This window comes from Haliotis cracherodii, unplaced genomic scaffold, assembly GCF_022045235.1.
Source record: "Haliotis cracherodii isolate W230 unplaced genomic scaffold, xgHalCrac1.p SCAF_18, whole genome shotgun sequence".
Taxonomy (NCBI): Eukaryota; Metazoa; Mollusca; class Gastropoda; order Lepetellida; family Haliotidae; genus Haliotis; species Haliotis cracherodii.
The window spans coordinates 13,777,758-13,802,919 of record NW_027266273.1 but is presented as its reverse complement, the minus strand read 5'-3'; the positions used below and the strand labels follow the sequence as shown (position 1 = coordinate 13,802,919).

The 25,162-nt window shown below is 40.5% G+C and overlaps 1 protein-coding gene across 2 annotated transcripts; it reads left to right on the top strand.

Annotated features, from left to right (window-relative positions):
• The first annotated feature begins 229 nt into the window (after positions 1-229).
• LOC139465290 (uncharacterized) lies at positions 230-24,311 on the top strand. 2 transcript variants are annotated; one of them, XM_071246968.1, is made up of 13 exons: positions 230-320; positions 5,673-5,753; positions 7,501-7,745; positions 10,632-10,722; positions 11,225-11,353; positions 12,654-12,791; positions 13,692-13,915; positions 14,340-14,488; positions 14,829-14,968; positions 17,457-17,547; positions 18,319-18,490; positions 19,535-19,655; positions 21,198-24,311. In XM_071246968.1, exons 2-13 carry the CDS (start codon positions 5,687-5,689, stop codon positions 21,404-21,406), a joined length of 1,776 nt encoding a protein of 591 aa, XP_071103069.1. In that variant the 5' UTR covers positions 230-320; positions 5,673-5,686; the 3' UTR covers positions 21,407-24,311. The 2 variants fall into 2 exon arrangements, with proteins under 2 accessions (XP_071103069.1, XP_071103070.1); XM_071246969.1 differs by lacking the exons at positions 7,501-7,745; positions 10,632-10,722.
• Positions 24,312-25,162: the final 851 nt, after the last annotated feature.

Genomic DNA, 25,162 nt, shown 5'->3' with positions numbered 1-25,162 from the left:
CTTTAGCCTTTACAGAACGGACTGGCATGACTGGTCATGCACTCAATGAATACAGTGTTCATTTTATTTCCTCTGTCTACATCAAATAATTACTCTTTTGTTAGCTTCATTCATGTGAACATCTCTCTTGAAGTTGTCCCGTTCCAGTAGAGCGCTGATGCGTATCGAGATGACACTGCGCATTTCACTCGAAAAGAGAGAGAATAATATGCACGCTGCTACATCCGACGATCAGTCCCCCTTTTTCTCTGCAGCAGTCTGCATGTTCCTAGTTTAGTGAGTGACATAAACCAGCTGGAGGTCCTGTTGGTCAGAACCGGGTAAGTCGACACCTAAAATCACCATGAATGTCCATGTACACTTTCCGTATCGCAAGTTTACTTATGTCGAATAGTCTCGATATTTATCTTATGTTTATTTGTTCATTTGTTGTTTATCGCCTAGCTCAGCAATACTCCCGCTACATGACCATGTCCTGTAAATATTCGGGACTGGATAAAACAATCCAGTAATCGAAATTGTGAGCAATGATTCACACCGTCAGGTACGATGACACTCTGAAGTTACCGAGCCTGACTGAGAGATTCTGAAGTTACCTCTTTCGACAAGGTGATGTTGCTTCCTTGGGACCTGTTCTAATCCGGATTCCCCACAGGGGGATATATATATAAATTGATATATATCAATTGCAAACATATGAGCATATCCTGTCACAGACACATGCAAAGGCGAGTCAATTTGTCACTTGAAAACACACGATACCACATATCCATCATAAAAATTTGTGAACGCTTTACAGAGACCTTGAATGATTATTTCCAGTTCAGATTGGTAAATCAGTTGGAGGGAATTTCCGATTTGATGGTTATCAGGACATCGATATACCTGAATGCTGAGATAAACGTCTTGGCTAAATTACCTTGTTTTGACTTTTCCAATCCAGCCATAATTCCGATTCATATGCAGAAAAAAGCAAGTATCTCACCCCAACATTTCACATACTGTTTTCTCAGTGAAATTCAGATGTAATTGAACCTCAGAAGATAGATATGTAAACATAAAACGTCAGCGCCAGGGAATAACTACTCATGATTATCCGCCGATACAAATTCCAGTGGATGTAAAAGGCAAAATGGTGGTTAAGATTATTCGAGTGGGTCGCTGAAATCAGTGATTACACCGGGTTGCACCCAACACTCACGTAACTTACAAAAAAGAACTAATTCTATGCACATCACATTTAGTAACATATCTCATGGGTGAAGGAATGAAATTTTCCCTTTAGTCTATCATGTGGGATATTTGTGTACAAATTTGAAAAATGAAATGTTTTGATAGAATTGAACTTGTTTTTTGTTTTTTTGTTTTGTTTGTTTGGTGTTTTTTTTGGTGTGTTTTTGTTTTGGTTTTTTTGGGGGGTGGGGTTGTTTTAGAAATGCTCTATTGTACATGGTATTAATTCCTCTTGCCTCAAATACTTTCCGTGAATATATAGAAAGTCTTTCCGTCAAAGTGTTAAGGATTATGGTTAATCTTTGATGCAGGGATTTGGTGGACCCAGCAGTATATCTCTCTATGTACGCATATTTATGGCGCAGTACAAGTGAGTGAGTGAGTTAAAATGTAACGTCGCATCGGCATTATTTCAGCCTAATAAGTTCACATATTTACAATTTAGCTAATTATGCAAAGTTTTATTTGAAATTAAGCTGTTGTGTCGACATCTGCGGGTGAATAGAATTACTACTGTTTGGAGTTATGTGCAAGCAACCTGCTGGTTGTGATTAGCAGTTTTATAGTTAGTGGAATGTATGTTTATCATGTTTAGTGAGTTTGTGCCATGTTGGCTTGAATACCAGTTTTGAACTTTCGTTGGGTTGTAATGCTTATGCATACATGTTTCCCAAGTTTGTGCAAATCTTGTTGAATTTGCTGGAACTAAAAAATATATATATACTGAACTTGTCACGGGAACCGGAGCATTAGTGACATAGCAGAATTAAACAATTAAACGAGACTTACCTGTAAGTTGAAGTTTGATTGGGGTTCTGCTACGTCACTGGAATGCTGGAGGTTTACATGCCCTCCTCATCCCTCCCTCGTACCTGTAGTGGCACTTGGTGTCACAAGCATACATTGAATCCTGCCGCACGATCGCACTGCGCAATCTCATGTAAACCTCCAGCATTCTCGTAACGTAGCAGAACCCCAATCAAACTTCAACTTACAGGTAAGTCTCGTTTAATTGTTTACTTACCCTCCATGTATAGATAGCTTCGCTGTGACCCCCTTTTGACACGTTTGCACTTATTCACTCCCGGAACCGACAAAACGGTTTGAGGGGTTTCTCAAAGGCTGACTGTACCTTATATAAGTGCGAGACGAATTTTCTTGGTCGATAACAAAACTCACTGCGCAGAATAACAGTTATGGTGTTATGTCCAATATATCTGTCAATTTGGGCGAAACTTTCGAAACAGGCATAGATATGTACCCCATGACACCAATACTAAAGAGAGAAAACGTCGACCTTTAGGTTGGATTTGTGAACTGCATTTGGGGAATTCTTTGCATCTGATTATATCAGCAATTCCTTCACCAAATTTTGTTTTGGCACTACTTAATAGATTAACCTCTACGCCAACTAAAACATACGTGATAGGTAACTAAGACAGATAAAATAGGATCAAAATGACAAATATTAACAGAAATTCTTTTGAACACTCCCCTCAACACTGTATGACAAGATAAATGACTTCAACTTTCCAATAGTCCACTTTCCCTTCATGTCGAGCAATATTCCAGCAGCTCCAGCCTTTAGTGTTTACATTTCACAACTTTTGAGATACAATCGAGCATGCTCTTTCTTCCAAGATTTCAAAAAATCTTGCTCAGAACTTGTTTGATCAAGGTTACAACATTCAAGTTCCTCAGTAAAGCTTTCAGAATGTTTTGCGGTAGACATGTTGGGGACATTTCGAAATTTGACGCATCCGTGATTGAAATTATGTCCGACGCAATTCCCTATTTTGACTTGTACCATATATTCACGTGTTTTTTCAGGTGAATATTTCGACGTGACTGTTATCTTATCTGCTTGCACTATCTTTCCTAGGCATTGGTGGAAACTACTTTTACAGTCAGTTACCTCCACTGCCTCGGGAAGATGTACTTGCCCATGCGGACGTGATACGGGTTGATGATTGATCATTAAAAAGTTTTATAGGTGTTCGGGCAACTAGGCCCATTTACACCTTGCCCTTATTAAATGTTTGCCAAGTACCTGGATATTTTATAAAGTATCAAAACTGCCACACTCTCTAATATAAGCGGTGAAGGTGAACAATATTCCCAGAAGATAAAATACCAGACAATGAGAAGTCAATATTGAGAACTGTTAGAGACTCCACCATTGCCTTACGCTGATTAACATACTTTTGGCTATGCAATAATAAATGAGCTACATTATCAAACTGATTACACACTGTACAAGACCCGTGAAGATTCCGGGCTAGAATAGGTCTTCAGCAACCCATGCTTGCCGTAAAAGGCGACTATGCTTGTGGTAAAAGTCGACTAATGGGATCGGGTGGTCAGGCTCGCTGATTTGGTTGATTCAATCACTGGATTGTCTGGGCCAGACTCGATTATTTACAGACCGCCGTCATATAGCTGGAATATTGCTGAGTGCGGCGTTAAATAACCAACCAACCAAACCCCGTTTCACGTCACCTCACTGGTTTCACAATTTAGTAATGGATTTCGGAGGTCACCTCAGCGTTTCAATTTGGGAATGATATAACACGATTGTGATTTCAATTACCTGTAGATTTACACTTGACAGGCTAGACTTAATGTTGAATTGAACATAGCACTACCAGATTTACTGGTAACAACTAACACTACGGCTCTGCCGTATTTACTGGCACAAGTGCTTAAAACAACAGTACATTCTAGGATTCTCCATGCCTTTGAATTATCACATAAATGGCAAACCATTCGAATATTCTACAATATACCTCATTTCAAGATGAAAATTACTAAATCTCTCAAAGACAAAACTCCCACACGGCCCCCAAAATATGTCCATGAGAAGCAATATCATTCTGTGCCATCCAGTAGAGCTAAATCATCCATCCACCTATTGTCTCGAACTACGGTTGACTTGGTTTCCATAGTCTTCAGGACTTGAGTATTATTTTTCAGTGGTTTAGGAAACACGTGAGAATTTTCATTTTGACTCAGAGCAAGGGCTGAGTTGGTAAAAAACTACGCATATCCTATGAAATCTCATCACTATTCTACCCACTTTTCTCCTCTGCACCTGTTTAGGCACACATGTGAAATCATACAGGAGTGTCAGGTACGAAGTGTTTGCATTGATGTCAATTATCAAGTAGTAGTTTTGTTCCCGCGCGAATGCTGCTAAAGTTCAACTCAACAATCGAACGATCACTTCTTTCAAATACAGACACGCACACTGCCTTTAATGCATCAGTATACTTCATTACACTCTTTATTGTTTGGCCTAGATCAAACCGTAACATACCGGACGATCTCGAAGAGTACATAGAATTATTAATATAGTCTATTGTCTGGATTTGTCATTATATTTAAGAAATTAAGCATAAACTATGCCAGCTAAACACTGTGGCCAATGTGGCTATGTAACGGCATGTAGTTGAAGCTGGGCATGGAGTCATCCCAGAGCTGACATCCTTACTTTGACAGCTTGCTGACGGGGTAAAATTTGGTCATGTGGACAAGGCGTTCGACCTCGGATCAGAAGGTCCGCGGTTCAAATCCCATCCTGGGACTCGGAAATTTTATGGCCGCTACATTGGCACCCAACATGGGATTGAGCCCGTTCATATTAAATTTGAGCAAAATAAGTCTCAGTACCCTACCATGCGCCCCGGGACGTGACAAATTAAAAACTGTAGACCCGTGAAGATCCGGGATAGAAATAGGTCTTCAGCAATCCATGCTTGCCGTAAAAGGCGAGAAAAGGGATTGGGTAGTTAGGCTCGCTGACTTGGTTGATGTATGTCATCGTATCCCAATTGCGTGAATCGATGCCCATGATGTCAATCACAGGATCGTCTTGTCTAGACTCGATTATTCACAGACCGGCGTTAAAAAGCTCGAATATTGCTGAGTGCGGCGTTTAACCAACCAACCAGCCAACAAACCCTTCATCATTATGAGCCTATTTCCTTCTATCTGATTAAGAACCCGTGAAGATTCCGGGGGAGAATAGGTCTTCAGCAACCCATGCTTGCCGTAAAAGGCGACAAACGGGATCGGGTGGTCAGGCTCGCTGACCTGGTTGATGCATGTCATCAATCCCAATTGCGTAGGTTGATGCTCATTATATTAATCACTGGATTGTTTGGTCCAGACTCAATTGTTTACAGACCGCCGTCATATAGCTGGAAAAGCTGCAGAGTGCGGCGTTAAACAACAAACCAAACCAAAAATCTGATTTAGACGTGTGCAAAACCAACAAAATTGACCACATTGAAGAAGTGTGTGCAAGCCAGTAGTCTGCTCCCTTGGTTTGGACTACGGACGTCAGAAAACCGTGACATTTGAACTTACTGTAGTGGTAGTATTTTGATGTATTCAATATGTTTCAGATATCATGTAAATGATGTTTCTTATTTTGTCAGACACGCCTGGGGAAATGTGCTTAAACACCATCTACAACATTGGGGCTGTACTGCTGTTGTGTCATGCTGTTGTGCAAGCAGGTAGGGCAACGACACTAGTTGATAGATTGGTCTATTAGCCTGATACAGATGCAGTGTTAATTCTATATTGATATAAGTGAATACGTGTTCACATCGCATTAAGCTATATTTAACTACATCACGGCGGGGGACAAATGAAGTGTCCTTTTAACACATATATCATGAGAATGTTTTCACGAATCACTTCCAAACAGTGAACGTTTGCGTTGTTCTTTTAAATTATTTGATAGGCATTACTTAGAAGTTGACAGATGACAGGGTAGGCACAATATTATGGATAACAACTGTTACTGTTACTGTTAATCCTCTACTGTTATTCCTCCACCTACTATATAAATTCTTTACCATATCCATCATTCAGTCTTGCTTGACAACGGTATAAGGATCTATACCGATAGTTCTAAAGTTCGTAATAACCGTAGTACGTTATATACATCATATATACAACAAATGGCCAGGATAAGTTCGTTACATCGGTCAGGTCGTTATAAACACTCGTAGTTTAATGTGTATGGGAATGATGGACTCACCAATGTTCCGTCTCTTCTTTAATAACTGATAAATAATAAATGTATTCACACAGGAATTGAACTAGTAGATTACCCCACAGATATCATGGTTTACTGTTTAAATGTCAATCTCGAATTGCACTCATAATAGTTTTCTATTAAAAACAGTGACAAAACCCTTTCCACAATCATGAGAAACCAGTGTATGATTAAAAGGGAACTATGCTTGTCTTAAGAGGCGACTAACGGGATCGGGTGGTCAGGCTCGCTGACATGGTTGATGCATGCCATCGTATCCCAATTGCGTGGATCGATGCGCATGATGTCAATCACTGGATTGTCTAGTCCAGACTCGATTATTTACAGACCGGCGTCATATAGCTGGAATATTGCTGAGTGCGGCGTTACACAACAAACAAACAAACAAATCATAAAACGTGTTGATAGCCTTTCTAATACAAGGCCATTGATGTTGTAACCCTGGCCAGTCGACGTTTGAGCAAGTCGTAAGACGCTTTGCGAAATCCTCGTTGAAACAGCATACTTGATTGTACCTCAAAGTTGTGAAATGTAGGCATCAAAGCCTGGAGGTCCTGAAATATTGCTTGACATAAAGGGAAAGTATATATATATATATATATATATATATATATATATATATATATATATATGAAAGTTGAGTTGCCCCTTTATATGCCTCTGCCATACAGTATTGTTGAGAGTTATTTGTTACTTTAAATAATTATTTATGCACAGATCTAAATATCAAACAGATGAGGCGGTTTCACCGTTTAAACCTAATTCTCATGATATAGTCGGAATCGTCCAATGGATTCTGCTTCCAGCACAGATTTCTTATGAGTCACATTTAACTTTTTTTCTCCAAAATATTCCCATTGTCTGTAGCACATGATATATGAGAGTAAGTGCGGTTGAACAAATTACAGATATTACATTTACAATCTATAGATGTCCAGGTTCCCTACCATTTTAATAAAATGACAAGTAACGTCGGTGTACAAGGTTTGTGTTTCGAATGGAAATATTTTAAACCTGGCATCATCACTATTTGATTGTGATTCATAACCACATGCTTATGATACGTTTGAATTGTACACTTGACTGTTTTAGAGTTCTTTTGATTATAGAAATGGTATTGTTCTTAAGTATAACTTATGGTGTCTATCCCTATTCTTGCCCTCATGAATCGCCTACAACTTTAAACCAACCGACTGCAGAGGTCACCGCACCGCCGTCATTGGTTTTCAGCGCAAATGCGAGAACATGTGTCACCGAGAGCTTGGGGCTACTAGTCATCCGAATCAGGAGACCATCATCGGATAAGTCGAGAATGACTGCAGCAGTAGCCTATACTAATGGCGACGCATATTCGACCACTGACTACGCCAACAATGTCACAACGCTCACCTTTGGACGTCGAAAGAGAAATGCTTATCTGGAAGTGCCTATCATCGACGATCTGGTAAGAGTGGAGAGAGAGAGAGAGAGAGGGGTGTACATGTAGGGTTTATATTACCCTGGATGAGAGAGGGTCAGATATACATTAAGGGTTATTTTTAACCCTGGATGAGGGAAGTACAAGTGTTCATGTAGGGTTTATAGTTAGTGAGTGAACAGTCACATCGGCAAAACTTCAGGCATATCGTGACTAATTCAAGTTAGACAGTAATACAAACAATTTGATTATAAAACCTGTCGGCAAAGAGCAGTAAAATAACTAGATTATCACAGATGTATATTTTAAAACAAGTATGGAACCATAAAAAGATATCACGGATAACATTACATTATAAAAAAGGGGCTAGGGATCGCCAGCAACCAAAGTTAGGCCACCATACTAGGAACCTTGGAGACAGTACCTCTGCTACCTCCACAGCAGGATTTACACCATCCCGTAGCTGCTGGCGATTATCATCAAGTTTAGCGAAAGTTAAAACAAACACGCATACTACGACTAAAAACGGTAGTAGGAATGAACTTACTTCGAATGATGTGGTCTTACATACCCTCTCAGGGGTACAATACTTTTACAGTACTTCAACCCCCTTTGAGGATACAGCCACTAACATTCTCAGTTACAAGTTAAACACTACTGATACAGTAAAATGATGACTATGTACACATATTCAAAATTTATCTAGCAGTTCAATTTCTTTAAAAAAGATGATTATTTAATCAGACGGAACATTATTAATTAGATCCATAATTGATATTGCACTGAAATAGCTATCCCGTGTGATGGAATGTAGGGTGTATATTACCTTGAATGAGAGAGGGACATGTGTACATGTAGGGTTTATATTGCCCTGGCTGAGGGAGAAACACGTGTACATGTAGGGTTACAGAGAGTCAGATCTACATGTTGGGTTTATATTACCCTGGATGAGAGAGGGACGGGTGTACATGTAGGGTTTATATTACCCTGGATGAGAGAGGGGCGGGTGTACATGTAGGGTTTATATTAACCTTGTTGAAAGAAGGACAGTGTACATGTAGGGTTTATTTTACCCTGGCTGAGGGAGGAACACGTGTACATTTCGGGTGTATATTACCCTGGATGAGAGAGGGACAGGTGTACATGTAGGGTGAGAGAGAGAGACAGATCTACATGTTGGGTTTATATTACCCTTGATGAGAATCGGACGGGTGTAGATGTAGGGTTGATAATACGCTTGATGAGAATCGGACGGGTGTACATTTAGGGTTTATTTTACCCTGGTTCAGGGAGGAACACGTGTACATGTAGGGTGTATATTACCCTGGATGAGAGTCGGACAGGTGTACATGTATGGTTTATTTTACCCTGGTTGAGGACGGAACACGTGTACATGTAGGGTGTATATTACCCTGGATGAGAGAGGGACGGTGTACATATAGAATTGATACTACGCTGGATGGGAGTCGGACGGATGGACATATAGGGTTTATATTACTCTGTATGTGAGAGAGTCAGATCTACATGTAGTGTTTATATTACCCTGGATGAGAGAGGGGCGAGTGTACATATAGGGTTTATATTACCCTAGTTGAGAGAGGGACGGTGTACATGTTGGGTGTATTTTACCCTGGTTGAGGGAGGAACACGTGTACATGTAGGCTGTATATTAAGCTAGATGAGAGAGGGACGGGTGTACATGTAGGGTTCATTTTACCCTGGTTGAGGGAGGAACACGTGTACATGTAGGGTGTATATTACCCTGGATGAGAGAGGGACGGATGTACATGTAGGATTGATACTACGCTGGATGAGAGTCTGACGGGTGTACATGTAGGGTTTATATTACCCTAGATGAGAGAGGGACGGCTGTACATGTTGGGTTTGTATTACCTTGGTTGAAAGAGGGACGGTGTACATGTAGGGTGTATATTACCTTGGATGAGAGAGGGACAGGTGTACATGTAGGGTGTATATTACCTTGGATGAGAGAGGGACAGGTGTACATGTAGGGTTAGAGAGAGACAGATCTACATGTTGGGTTAATATTACCGTGGATGAGAGAGGGACGGGTGTACATGTAAGGTTTATATTACCTTGGATGAGAGAGGGACGGGTGTACATGTAAGGTTTATATTACCTTGGATGAGAGAGGGACAGGTGTACATGTAGGGTTTATATTACCCGAGATGAGACAGAGTCAGATGTACATGTAGGATTTATATTACCCTGGATGAGAGAGGGACGAGTGTACATGTAAGATTTATATTACCCTGGAAGAGAGAGAGTAGGATGTACATGTAGGCTTTATATTACCCTGGATGAGAGAAGGGCAGATGTACATGTATGGTTTATATTACCCTGTATGAGAGAAGGATAGATGTACATGTATGGTCTATAATACCCTGGATGAGTGAAGGGCAGGTGTACATTTATACTAGCCTGAGAGGGTACAAGTCTCCCAGTGTTGTGTGTGTCTCCGATGCCAGGTGGCCCAGTCGCCTAAGGCGCCGCGATTCCCTGTGTAGTGTTGCGTCCCTTGAGCACGCAAGAAACCTATAATTGTGGGTTCGAATCCCGGTTCGTCCCGATTATGTTTCTAGGTTTGTCAGCACCATACCCGTGCTCATGGGTTTCACCAAAGGGTTAAACGTCTGAGACCTGCATCACTATGGGCTTTCCCCCAGCATTAAGCTGACACTCCGTGATATAACTGGAATACTATAAAAAGCGGCGTTAAACCCCACTCACTCACTCACTCACTCACTCACTCACTCACTCACTCACTCACTCACTCACTCACTCACTCACTCACTCACTCACTCACTCACTCACTCACTCACTCACTCACTCACTCACTCACTCACCTATGCCAGCAAATGTCCGGGAAGTTGTATATGTGTTATACCCCAGGTTGTCGAATCACGGGAAGTGTTCTCAGTGACAATCAGTGCTTCGGGCTACGATGACATCACCATTAAGGGATGCATAAACGACGACGACGGTTAGTAATATATTGTGATATTTCTCATTTCGAGCATATAGTATACACCATTTTCTGGAACCAGTTGTTATCCATGAAGTTGTTCGTTTTCTTTTTTACTCACCAACTTCTAGAATGCCCATCAAATATTTTCCACATTCTTTTTTCGAAAAGTTTATATCTTAAGCGTGTTCGGATCTAAACATTAAGACATGCGTATATTCTCATCGAACAATAATAATAAAGAATCGTTTTGTGTAAGGCACCGACCATGTAATACCCTCAGTGAGGATTTGGTGGTTTAGGGTTTTGAGGCTGTGTGGTTTGGGGTTAGAAACACAATTTATGTCGTTTTTCGGTCACTGTTCAAAGACATGTGAAGGATGTGCCAAACATATATTATTTTTTTTATAAATATTGTGGGTATAAAACCTGAGACCAAATTATGTTTTAACCAGCTCCCCCGATAATTGCGGCCGCTAATTTGGATATGTGTAGGAATTGTTGCTGTTCCATGTTCCAGCTGCGGTTCTATTCGACTGTAACCGGTACGGTGTTTCCTGCAAAGCCGGCGTCTGTCCGCCCAGCAGTCCGACTTGTGACTGTTCCTCCGCTACTGGTAGAACAGGATATGACTGTGGTATTATTCAATGTAAGTTTGTAGCATCAGAACAAAATGTACGATTGTCGTCATACCATGCGGACACGTAATGTGTTACCATACAGGGATTATATATAGTCTTTTAGGAATGTGTTTTCGATGATCTAATTCAAGCAACTGACTCTTTATAACTAAGTATCCAATCAGCTTGTTCATCTAGTCAGGCCTGTGAAGACCCCGGGGTAGAATAGGTCTTCAGCAACCCATGCTTGCCGCAGAAAGTGACTATGCTTGTCGTAAAAGGCGACTGACGAGATCGGGTTGTCAGGCTTGCTGACTTGGTTGATGCATGTCATCGATCCAAATTGTGTGGGTCGATGCTCATGATATAAATCACTGGATTGTCTGGTCCAGACCCGATTATTTACAGATCGACGTCATATAGCTGGAATATTGCTGAGTGAGGCGTGAAACAACAAACCAACCAACCAAATTAATATCGATATCATTTTGTTCAACATTTAAATTCCTACTGTATTTCTGGCTTCATTACCTGTGTGCTATTTGTTATTCTTACATAACATCTGGCTTTATCCAATAAAATGTGTGTTACTTGTTGTCAATCACCTGTTGTTGTTAATGTTAACCTTTGCTTATCACAACATATCATGTATATATACCTACCATTACTTGGTTGAAGTCAGCCCAGCTTGATAACGGTTTTAAAATCTACATCGAAACGTCGCTATATGCAACGAAGTTGTTCGTTTTGTTATTTACCCTACAACAGTGCCAATCTTTCACCTGGATATATATCTTTGATGAACAAATTCTATAGCAAAATCCAACCTACAGTTACATACAGGGGTATCATTTTAACTTTCTGTCGATCTTGATTTGCTGATTTGATCATTTAATTTAATCATAGTCATGTAGAGGATTGAATGATTGAGAATGCTTTTTATGTCGCTTTTAGTTATATTCCAGGATCATCACGGCGTGGGACACCAAATTGGCTAGACACATGGTACCCATATGTGGGATCGAAACGGGGCTTACGAGCGAACGCCTGAAACACCACCACCACCACACACCACACACCCCCACACACCCCCAACCCCAAACCCCCACCCCACACACACACCACCACCACCAATCCACACCCCCAAGTAGAGGAGGTTGCGATAATGATACCATTGCTTTCTTGAGACACGAAAAATGGGCTTCACACATAGTACCCATGTTGGGAATCGAACCCGGGCCACGAGTGAACGCTTAACCCTCTTGGACACCTCATCGCCTCTTTTGTAGTTAAGGCTGAGATAATATTTTCATTGCTTGATCATTGCAGCTAACATCAATGGTGCAGGCTGTTCTGGCATGGACTGTGGAAGTAACGGACAGTGCGTCTCTGATGGTTCAACAGGTGCATGTGTATGTGGTTCTGGACATTACAGTGGCGATGCTGGGAAGTGCGAACGCAAGAGGAGTACGTTCATATATTACTCAAGATAGTAACAGCTTAAATTCTCTGTGATATTCTTATAATCGTTTTAAATGAAATGAGACACATCATCGTCCATGGTCATGTCCACAGATTGAAAGGCAGAAAGGTGTCATTGGAGCAAATGATTACGGAACCTGTAATCGTGCATACTTGCTGATATTAATTTGTTATACACGTTCACCTTAATATAACCACATATTTTTTTATCGTTATTTGTATATGATTTATAGTGTGAGTAAATTGGTTTAACGCCGCTTTTAACAGTATTTCAGTTATATGGCGGCATGTCAGCTTAATATGAGAGCCTGCAGTGATGCAAGTCTCAGACGTTTACCACGAAACCCACGAGCACGGGTATGGTGCTGACAAAAATAGAAACATAATCATGGCGAACCTGGGATTCGAACCCACAAGCATAGGTTTCTGGCGTGCCCAAGGGACGCAACTCTGCAAAGCGAATCGCGGCGCCTTTGAAGTTCAATATCAAATGTTTTTGGACTATCATCTTCAGTATTTTGTTTCTGGTCACAATAATCTTTTTCCCATTTTCATCTCTTAATATTACTGATGGACATAATAGACAGACATGTTCCTGAAATGTATTTTGAAATTTGTTAAAAGGGATCATTTTGCATCCTGAGGCTAATTTATCAGAGACTGATGAAATCTGAATTGTAGAAGTAATTAGAAAGGAGTAATGAAAACCATAACGCATCTGTGCTAGACCAAACATTTTACATATTGATAACCATGAGACCTTCTGTATCACATAAGATAATAATGCACCTGCTATTATCTGGGTACATTTTCAAACGTATACACTTCATAGGCTGTTGCTCAATGTCTGTGACTGCTCATGTTGACTATATCGCCTATACCTAGCTACCATCACATCCTGTGATAACAACAAGATGACAATCTGCATGAACCCCATCAACCTGTATCAGCCCCTCATCACGGTCTCTGGCTACACCTCCACTGAATGCACAGCCAATCCAGTAGGGGGTATCACTGACACTGAGGACAGGATCCCCTCAGACATACAAGGCCAGTGCATCACTGTCGGCTTCAGTGGCAGCTGTGGAACGTACACCACTACGACACAGGTAAGAGGAGAGCTTTGGATGTTTGACGTCAGCACTTATCTTTGTTCAAATGCTTGGTAATTACAGTTTTATTTCATGATCTCCAAATTTGGCTGATTGTATATCTTAAAATATATTACGTTTGTCGATATCTATATATTTGATATGGATCTTTCACACGTAGCACGAATCCAGGAAATATTTAGTTTAGAAAGACGTCATTTATGATAATAATAATTTGATGATATTCGTCAAAGACTATTGGACATACATACATGTACATACATGTATTGCCATACTACCCACTAAACGACAGGGAAATAGTAAGGGCAAGTGATGGTGACCATTTTTATGAGGAAACAACGTATATGTATTACGTTTGCTATCATTGTGGTAATACATCTAGTTTCGCGACAAAGCAATGTGTCATCATTATGTTCTGCAGGGAGGGAACGTGTGTTATACAATACCATACCGCATCCAGTACAACCCTATCATGCTGGTGGCCTCCGATGAAGTTGTATATGGCAATTGTTGTGTCAACGAATCAAGGCAAACCATATCCACAGATGCCATCCTAGCAGATACTGCAACGTGAGTAATATACCACGAATGACTGTTTTACGCCGAGAGGAGGGTGAGATTATGCAATGCCATTTGTATTATTCAAAATAGCCATACGTCATTATTTGTAGTAGCAGTAGTAGTAGTCGTTCTAGATGTATCTGTGGTAATTGGTAATGTGGTAATATGGTAATTGTTGTGTAAACAAATCCGGGCAAACCATATCCACAGATGCCATCCTTGCAGACGTGCAACGTGAGTATTTTACCACGAATGAATTTTTGATAATTGATACATGTAAGTGTAGTTTGAGTGAGGATTGTGTGTTGATATATACTTATCAAGTAGGGGAATTGCTCTGTTATTACAGAACATTTGTCAACAAACAGCAGGAGAGTGCTAACTTTTTGGGAGTCAAGTTATCCGCCACGCTCAGTAATGGTCTCGCTATATCCAACCCTGTTCCACTTAACCAAATCTACAGGCTGTGTTTAAACATTGCAGATGATGGTAAGTATTTCGTTAATTATGATGTTCAGTCAATTAATGTTGATCTTTAATAAAAGCAAATAGCTAACATGTCTGAAAATATAGTAGAATTCACTGGACAAGCAATGATTAGTCGCAGGCAGGTGAACCTTCACCATCTGTATAGGTCACTTGTGACCAACATTTTGGTAGGAAACTGCGCTTTTAAGAGTACAGAACGATATCCTCAGGTCCATGGATAGACAGGGGATAGCTCTTCAAGTTCTGCTAGATCTGTCAGCTGCGTTCGACACCATCGACCATGGTATAACATGGGAACATCATTGGGAATTACAGGCACAGCCAAGAGTGCTTCAGATCTTACATGTCCGGCCGAGTTGATGGTGTAATGTCTGAGGAACAGAACTTCTCATTTTTTGCCCCCCCCCCCCCCCCCCCCCCCATGGTTCTGTCCTATGGCCTGTCCTGCTCTCCATCTATTCACAAAAAAATGAGTTAAGCACACCCTGATATATTTCATTATTGTTTGGTCCCAATATTTGTAACAGTCATGAAAGATATAATTACGGGAAGCATTATGTTTTCTCGAGATGATGTAATTAGTCATGCGTGAAGAAAGCTCACTTGCCATGGTATGCCCGTGCAGCATGCTACCCTCGACTATCTCTAAAAGCAGTATATCCAAGCGTTAAAATTGCTTTCTTAAGCTCGGTTTTAAACAGTTATCCATGAAATTGTGTTACCATGGCACACAGGCAATTATCAGAAGGCAAATAATCGGCATGCATAAAGCTGGAATGTCTTGTAATGATCGGAATTTGGGGTATCATCACACTGTCGTAAGCCGTTTAGTCGAGAATCATGCTCAGACCGGTACAGGACCGTCCCAGATCCGGAAAGCCTCCTGTGACGATACATAGCGAAGACAGGGACCTTCTTCGTCTCAAACTCAGCAATATCTTCTCTATTTGTTGTCAAATGTTGGTTCTATCCGATGACATTGGTATCGCCCAGCTCCTGTGGTCAGTCATCCAATGCCATGATGTTTGCCATTTGTCATGGTTCAGAAATAGGGGTGTGCTTAACTTTTTTCTTTGTGTATACATCCTTCCCATCGAAAATATGTTCAGAAAACATAGTTTGGAATTTCATGGGTATAACGAAGACAATCAGCTATACTTCGGCCCTGAACGCACATGAATGCCAATCTCAAGTTGAAGCCTGCATTAGGGATATCAAACACTGGATGCATCAAAACTTCTCAAATTGAAAGGTGACAAGGCAGAATCCGAGTTGGAGCAAGACATTATGACGCAGATATTTTCGCGTCGTACGTAGGAGATAGTGATTCTAGGCCATACTAAGTCCTACGTAAGAGATAGTAAGTCCTACGTAGGAGATGATAAGTCCTACATAGGAGATACTTAGACAACAAAAAATTCACCGTAGTCCTACTATGCTTCCCTAAGAAGTCAAGGCGACTATTACTTAAATGACCATTTGTTAGGCAGTTATGTGTCTATATATATATCGAACCAACATGCATCTGGGGTCATTACGCCGGATATGCATACAATATATATTAGAGGTGTTAAGAGGCATGTGTCTTTTTGTTTTCATTTTGTACTTCACTGGGGATGCATTTTACCCAACATGCATTATAAGGTAACACGATAACTTTGAACCAGAGGATTAACACTGCGCAAAGACTTTGTAGCATACCTACCTTATGATGCAAGTACCTATGCTGTCATAAAGCGCACATATGTAACCCAAAAGATAAAACAAATTGTAATTTGCATGTAGTACCTACAGAATATTTATGTAATATAAAAGTAGAAAAGAAGCATACTAAGAAAACAAAACGAATAATATGTTATCAACAACAATAACGTCCTAAAACATTTGTTATTGTTTTCAATGAACATTGGGTATTAAGTTGACACAATCCTTATGGTATGCATGTTACTGTTGACATTGACATATCTACAGTGGTAAAGGTTTAAATATTTTTGAAAATTAATCGTTTCAAAGTAATAGCTACAATGTTGTTATATGATGTTACAATGAAGTAGATCAGAACATGCAGGTATTGTTAAAATTGAAACCCACAACGTTGGGAATGTGTTTTTATATATATATGTAACCATGAACCATACATCTCTATGAGAGTCACCTACCGTATGGTAATATGTTTACTCCTGTAGCCTCACACGTCAGTTATTAGATGTTATTAGAGAGAAACTGGTTTACATTTAGGATCCTAAGCATGTATGCTAGAAGCAAGGCATGTTTCTGTAGTTTGAGGGTGTAGTATATACATATTTACCAAACCGAAGAAAGTTATTACACTGGAAATGGTGGTAAAGGGCCGCGAATGTTTTTCAAGCACTTCAAAACAAGTACTAGTTGATATACGTGGTTGAAATGTGTAGCTTTGCTTGGTTACAACATTAACCTGCTCAGTGCTAAGGCTTGTGCAGTATTCATTATTGATTTATCTCTGCAGGCTTCTCGTATCTTGGCTTGATCAGAATAATCGTCCATAATGGTCAGACGGATTCCTCGCGGAAAGAGGCAGTGGTGTATGGAAACGATGGGTAAGAACAACGTAAATCGATCCACGTATACTCAAAAGAGGTCACCGCTTCAAACACATTCAGCATGGTACTGACTATATCATGCGCATGTCATTATGATTCACTATCAAATTGTGATGATACCATAATGATGCTCGCGAAAAGATGAACGTATCCTGCACCACCGGTGGCACCCATCACAAACACATACAAAGGCAAGTCAATTGTTCGCCTAAAATAAACACGGGACGTATGGCACGCATTTGTTTGCAGGATGTGTGCCACAATCGTTCTACGATACTGTTTAGGGCAAGACATTGTTGAGAAATTGAACAGACTTAATCGTAAATGTTTTCAGCAAACAGAAACGTTTCCAAAACAACATACAGTTACAATTTATTCAAATCAACGTATGGTGTTCACCAACAATTATTTTCAATAGAGCAAAAATTACAACTAATAAAACAATTTGTGACATTCGATGAGGTTCGTAGTGGGTTTTTTTAACTCAGACCTTTTTCTTATTGAAATAATGTGCATAATTTAACAGTCTTTATGTTGCCGAAAATATAACATAGTTTCAATGATAGTTACACATATCACTGCGAACGAATGACATCGGCGCTTTGTTGCACTGGTGAGCTACAGTGTTCTTTTATAATTGGAATGTATCAGCTTAAGAAGAGGAAATACGTTCATTTTCAAAATCATTATCAAAGATAATCTTGTTATCTTTTCCACTGACAATTGACAGTAATGAAATATTGAAATCGCGATTTGTTCTTATTCCAGATGCAGCGACGAGTCCGGTAAGTCAATCGTGCACTCCTATCCAAGCAGGGTGAGTGACACGCAGATTTGCATGCAGTACAGACCAGGTTACTTCCGACCAGGGCCTGCAGCCGTGGTGCACGACATGAATTACAAACTTTGCCTCTCCGAGGATCAAGCTGGCTGTGAATTGGTGCGTGTAGTTACCGGTTCAAAGACAAATAGCCTATCTTAGTCATAATGGGTTGAAATATGTTGGTAATCTTACGCAGAGGTTTGTGCGTTTGAAGAAGGTACTACATAATTTGATATTAAGGCAATGCGGTTGTAGGTGATACACTTTGACCATTGACACACGATTATGTACACTGTCTTGAATGGTTTATTTTAGGGTTCAGCATAGATTGACTTATACATTCTTGATACAGTCTTGAAACATTGGGATCGTAATTATGTATTTTCTGCAAATTCCTTTACTGGCCCTTTAATGGTAAGGATTATTGTTGACAGGTACAAGCTATTATAAAAAATAAAAATAGTAAATATTACATCTTGTAACTAATGTAGCAAGTACATGTTATTATCATACCAACATTATTTTCAGGTTTTTAAACGAAACATCTTGCAACATGGAATTTACCCTTTTACACCCTTTACATTTCTTATAGCATTGCTTGTTATGATTTAAATGTTGATACTATTATACATTCTCAGTACTTAGAAACTTTGTGGGCCCTTTACAGCCTACACAAGTTCATTTCATATTTTATTTACATCCATGTATTTGGCCTTGCACTGACTAAAACACGGATGATTAACCAGGACAAACCAAAGAAAGTAGAGAAATTAAATGAAGCACTCATAAAAGATCTAAAGTGACCTCCTCACATGTGGTAGCGTACAACGGTAATAGTTAACTTATATTTAATTTATCAATGGTCGGTTTCAACTTTATGTCTATACACCTATGTAATTTAGGTCCTGTTTAGTGATGACACAATGTATCTCCCGCGAAGTGCAGATATCAGTGTAAGGGTGTACATACAACGTAACGGACCAATCTGCCAGTAATCCTCAGAAGCACCTGTTTTCGGCGTCTACAATCTGTTGTTGATGAGACATGAACTGGAAAACTGTGTAAATATTACCGTATGTTAGTTTTAAATAACTTCAGTCTGAAATTGGACACATTTCTGTTAACAGTATGTATGTACTTCTTGCATGTATTTATTTCAAGACAACATGTGGAGTAACGGGAAACAGAAAGAAGCGTCAAACCAATGACGGCAGAGTTGAGTCAACAGCCAACACCACAGTGTACTTTGAGGATGACATCACGGCAGCATCGCAAACAAACGGTAGGTTCTGCACAACAATGTGGAAATAGTGTTTCTCATTAAATTGTAGTCGATATAAGACTAGTCTGTGCCAATCCCATCAATGACTCACGCTTCATGAAAGTGATGACATTTACTAAACAAGTACAATGCTCGAGTGAAATGAGAGAGCACGCTACATCAATGTTAATGATATATCACATTGAGCTGACTCGACAGTAAGAGCGGATATACAGTTCCCTTTTGCGAGATGAAAGTTCTATGACATACCTATTAGAGGCGAGTAGTGTCTTTCATTTGTTTGTTTGTTGTTTAACTCAGCAATATTCCAGCTATACGTTGACCGACTGTAAATAATTGAGTCTGGACCGGACAATCCAGTGATTGGCAAAATGAGCAATTGGGATACGATGACATGTATCAAGCAAGTTTGCGAGCCTGACCACCCGATCCCGTTAGTCGCCTCCTACGATAGTATAGTCCCCTTTTTAACGCATGCTTGGGTTCCTGAAGACCTATTCAATCCCGTTGCTTCACACATACATGAACAATGGGTATACTAGTATTCGAGTATGTGGAGTGAAAAGAGGTTTTGTGAAGTAGAAGTGGGGCTTAAAGTCTCATTCAAGACTATTATATTCATACAGCGACGTGCATGCATGTATGCGTGCGTCTACTTGTACTAGTGCCCACCCGGGGTGAAATAGGTCTTCAGCAACCCACCGGGATCGGGTTGTCAGGCTCGCTGACTTGGTGGATGCATGTCATCGTATCCAAATTGCGTAGGTCGATTGTCATGATGTCAATCACTTGATTGTCTGATCCCGACTCGATCATTTACAGGCTGTCCTATAGTTTGAATATTGCTGAGTGTGGCGTTAAACATCAAACAAACAAGGAAGAGAATATGTGGAAGTCAACTTGTTTATGATGAGGAACACAAAGTGTCGGAGTATATGCTTACTCCTTCATCAGCTTCACCTGAGTAAGCATATACTCCGAAACGTTGTGTTCCTCATAATAAAAAAGTTGACATCCATATATTCTCTTCCTAATATGTATCACTACTAAATGCCTTTCAAAGACCTAAAACAAACAAACAAACAAGCTAGTACGCACTTTATAGGGCTAGCCAACCAAGAAACCATACCAGTGGCATGAATACAGACGGTTTTTACTCCGAGTAATTGTTTTATCCCCTTAATGGCAAGCTACAGGCAGGATACCAGCAAGCATCAACTGACGTAAATTGTCTGTTTCCAGGCAGATGCTCTATCCACTAGACCACGGATGCGGTTAGTGAGACGAAATATAAACGTTTTAACTGCTGGCTATGCATAAGATGTTAGGAAGGTCAGTTGGGTTTTCCACCGTTTATAGTATTATTCTGGCCATATATGATGCCTTGAATGGGCTTTACACATTATACCAATTTAGGGAGTCGAACCTTCAGAGACACACCACTCAGCTACTCCACCAACAGAACCCGGGCAGATCTCTGCAAAAGTACGCAATTAGGGAAGTTCTACCAATGGATAAAATACGATATGAATTTCTTTCCAGGCGATACTAGTGTTTTTCCAACTGCAAAGAGCTGCCTCCATGAGATGCCTGTGATGTTCCCCGCCATCATCGTGGTCTGCATCGTCGCCCTGATACTCCTCCTGATCATTGTGTACATGTGTTTCCTGCTCATGAAGAATCGACGCAAACAAGAGGATGAAGACAATGAAGTGAAGTCCCAAAAGAGTCGCATGTCACACCGCTACTGATTCAGCTCATTATACTTAACCGCAAAAGTAACGTCACCCCAAGTAATATTGCATGAAAAGTTGTCATTTAAATATCTGGGTAATTTTTTTCAAGGTTTCTAAAATTTAACATTACTTTGAAAAATTAAATTTGATGATGAAAAAACAATGCAGATGACAATATAACCGATCGCCTAACCGATCACGGCAAAGGCCATGGTAACCCAATGCACGTTCCGCGCAAATTGAAATGCACATGCGTTCCCCCATTTCTTGCCCTTAAAAAATCCACCAAGATCGGATAACATTCATTCGTCATTGAATTGCTACCACATGCCAAGATTGACAAGGAATCAGTGACACCAAGCCCTTGGACGATTGCAAGCTAGACAAACCGCCCGGCAAGTAGCCAATGAATTTCAAGTCCACGTAAGGACCATATACAGGCTCCAGCAACGGTACCAAACAACCAACACTACAGATAACCACCCACGCAGTAGAAGACCAAGGGTCACCACCCGACGTCAGGATCTTCAGATTGCGTGACAGCATCTTCAACGCTTTGTTACTGCTGCGGAAACTGCTCGACAGACCATGGGGACACACCAGCGCCACATTAGTGCAGATACCGTGCGTCGACGATTGACGAGTAGACACCTCAACTGTCACAGGCCACACCGAGGACCCATTCTGACACCCCGTCATCGCCGCGACCGTCTTTAGTGGGCAACAGAGCACCAGCAGACGAGAGCCGTTACTGTAGCTTAACAGCAGAGGGAGAGAGAGAGATTCTGGCGACGCCGTGGGGAACGTTATTCGGATGCTTGTGTTGTTGAGAGGGACTCGTGGGGTGGTCCGAGCATCATGGTGTGAGGTGGAATTGGTCTTGCACAGAGAATCGGCCCTGTGGTCTTCCAGAACATCGGTCCAGGGAGAGGCAATGGTGTCACAGCCTCTCGGTACATTGATCAAGTCTTGAGACCACACGCCATACCTCGAGCTCATTTGGCACGTCGCCCCAACCATGAGTTTCAGAATGATTACGCCCGTGTCAACACTGCGGGAGCAACAAGAGACTTCCTCTGCAGAATGGCACCAGAACCATGCAGTGGCCTGCCCTCAGTCCCGATTTCAATCCCATTGAGCACCTGTGGGACGAGATTCAAAGACGTCTGAATGAAGTCCTACCAATGCCGACAACTGCAGCTGAACTGCGTCAGGCGTTCCTCACAGTGTGGGCTCAAGTGCCTATGGCCTTCATCAACCCCCTCATCCATCCCATGTATCGACGTTGCACAGCAGTCATTAATGCACATGACGGACACACGAGATACTGACTTGTGATGCCATTTTCTCAGAGACTAGTGTTGTGTTTCCCTTTAAGAACATTTGACACTATAATTTCAAGCTTGATGATCGGTTTTGCGAAGTTTCATCTTTTTAATATGTCTCAAAGTATGTTTACAGTGTTTGGACAAAAAAGGTTTCTCATATATCTATCCATAATTTCTTTTGCGGTTCAGTATATGTCAAGTCAGGCAAAGCCTGACAAATAAAGCTGGAAATAGATATCAATTAGTCGCACTATTAAATTTAATTGTAATTCTACACACACACAAAGCAAACTCTTTCCCATATATTTAGGTCGTAAAACGATGTTCACTGTGATCCAGACCAGGCGAACAAGTCAATTTAACAATATGCAACCATCCATGCTGTCGAAGTAAACTGACTGGCAAAAGATTGTATACACCCAAATTTGATGGTGTCTGAACAAACACAAAATGGTTGGTTGTTGGACGGTTTGATACGGGAATCATTGTTGTGTTTTGGACCTTAAGGTTGCAGCGTTTCGGTGACTTTCATCGAAGTGAGATTTTGATAACGTTTTTAATTTTTTTGCTTTCTTTTGTTCGGCAGTTTACATAACTGTCGACTTGGTTTCATCTTTGTAGAGTTGAGTAGCAGAGAAAGACACCTCGTTTAACAATCACACAGCTCTTACGACAAGTATGTTCTTCTTAGGATCTATTTTTACCTTGAATCCGGATCCGGGGTTGAATAGGTCTTCAGCAACTCACGCTTGCTGTAAAAAGCGACTCTGCTTGTCGTAAGAGGCGACTAACGGGATCGGGTGGTCAGGTTCGCTGAATGGTGGATGCATGTCATTGATCCATATTGCGTGGATCGATGCCCATGATGTCAATCAATGGATTGTCTGGTCCAAACTCGATTATTTGCAGACCGCCTTCATTTAGCTGGAATATTGCTGAGCGCAGTGTTAAACAACAAGCAAACAAACAAAACAAAACTTGTGGTTGACTGCGTGTTCTTCTACAATTGCAATCGGTTTACGATCCGGCAACTCCAAGAAAATTGAAATGCAAAAAAAAACAAAAAAAATCAGTGAAGTTTCAACTCCATGCACTCAATCTCTATCAATCTTAAACTCTCTGAGCATATCGAATTCTGAAGAAACCCTTTTCCTTCCTGCCCAGACTAACCGAACAATTTGAGGAAATTAAACACTATTCATTTGAAACTGTTTTTGTTTATATTATTTTTATAACCGACCTACCAAACTATGTTAACCCCAAATATGGGCATATCATTGAAAAGATTGACTCTAGGGCACTTGTGACAATGAAATGATCCAGTTTCATCGAGATCACCTTTGTAAGCAACAACAATAATAATATATATCCATAACTATGTTTACGAATCACTATCGAATCGTGATGATACCAGGTGTTCGTGAAAGGGCGAGCGTATCCAGTCCCACCGGTGGCACCCGTCACAAAGTCCATTGTTCACCTTGAAACACATGTCAAAATAGGGAATTGCATCGGACATATATTTTTGTCACTGATGTGTCCAATTTGGAAATGTCCTACACATGTCTACCATAAAGCCTTTTGAAAGCTTTAATGAGGTCTTAAAGGTTGTAACCTTGATCAAGCAACTTCTGAACAAGAGTCGTATGACGCTCTTTGAAATCTTGGTAGAAAGAGCATGCTCCATTGTATCTCAAAAGTTGTGAAATGTAAAAACCAAAGGCTAGAGCTGCTGGAATATTTCTCGACATAAAGGGAAAGTTGACTATTGGAAAGTTGAAGTCATCCCTTTTGTCATACAGTCTTGTGGAGAGTGTTTTGTCACCTTGAATCTTTATGCATAGAACTAAGTATGAAACAGATGAGACCGTCGCCTTTATTTCGAGCTCGGGTGTGTAAATCAGTGGAAAGGAATTGGCTGTTTGATTGTGAATGAACGCGTTATAACGCGAGCAGTTATCACACTATTGACGAATAAGATGAAATTGCATATTGCATCAGGAACCATCATGTGAACACTGTTCAATGTGTGATATACTATAGGCATATGAATAAAAGAAATTGATAATTTTATTGTTGTTTATGTTTCATTAGCCAGCTGTGTAAATGGGGATGTTTCATGATTTTGCCTCAGTTTAATAGCTACACTTATCTTATGAAACCATGCATTGCTTGGGCATCTCAAGAATAAATAACACATGTTTCCTTGGCTTAGAACGTCTAATGACGCATTGATCTGTTATGTCAAAGGTCAAAGTCACTAGCAGATAAAAAGTTTGTTTGTGGTCTGATACTTCCTATGGGCAGGGGTCGAAGTTAGAAAAAGGTCATGCGTGACCTACATACAATACATTTTCTCTAAATTGCCTTTTTCTGCAGAAGTCTTAGTAACTCTTATACAGATACCTGTTATATTATTTTCATATTTTTGTCAATGTTTTGT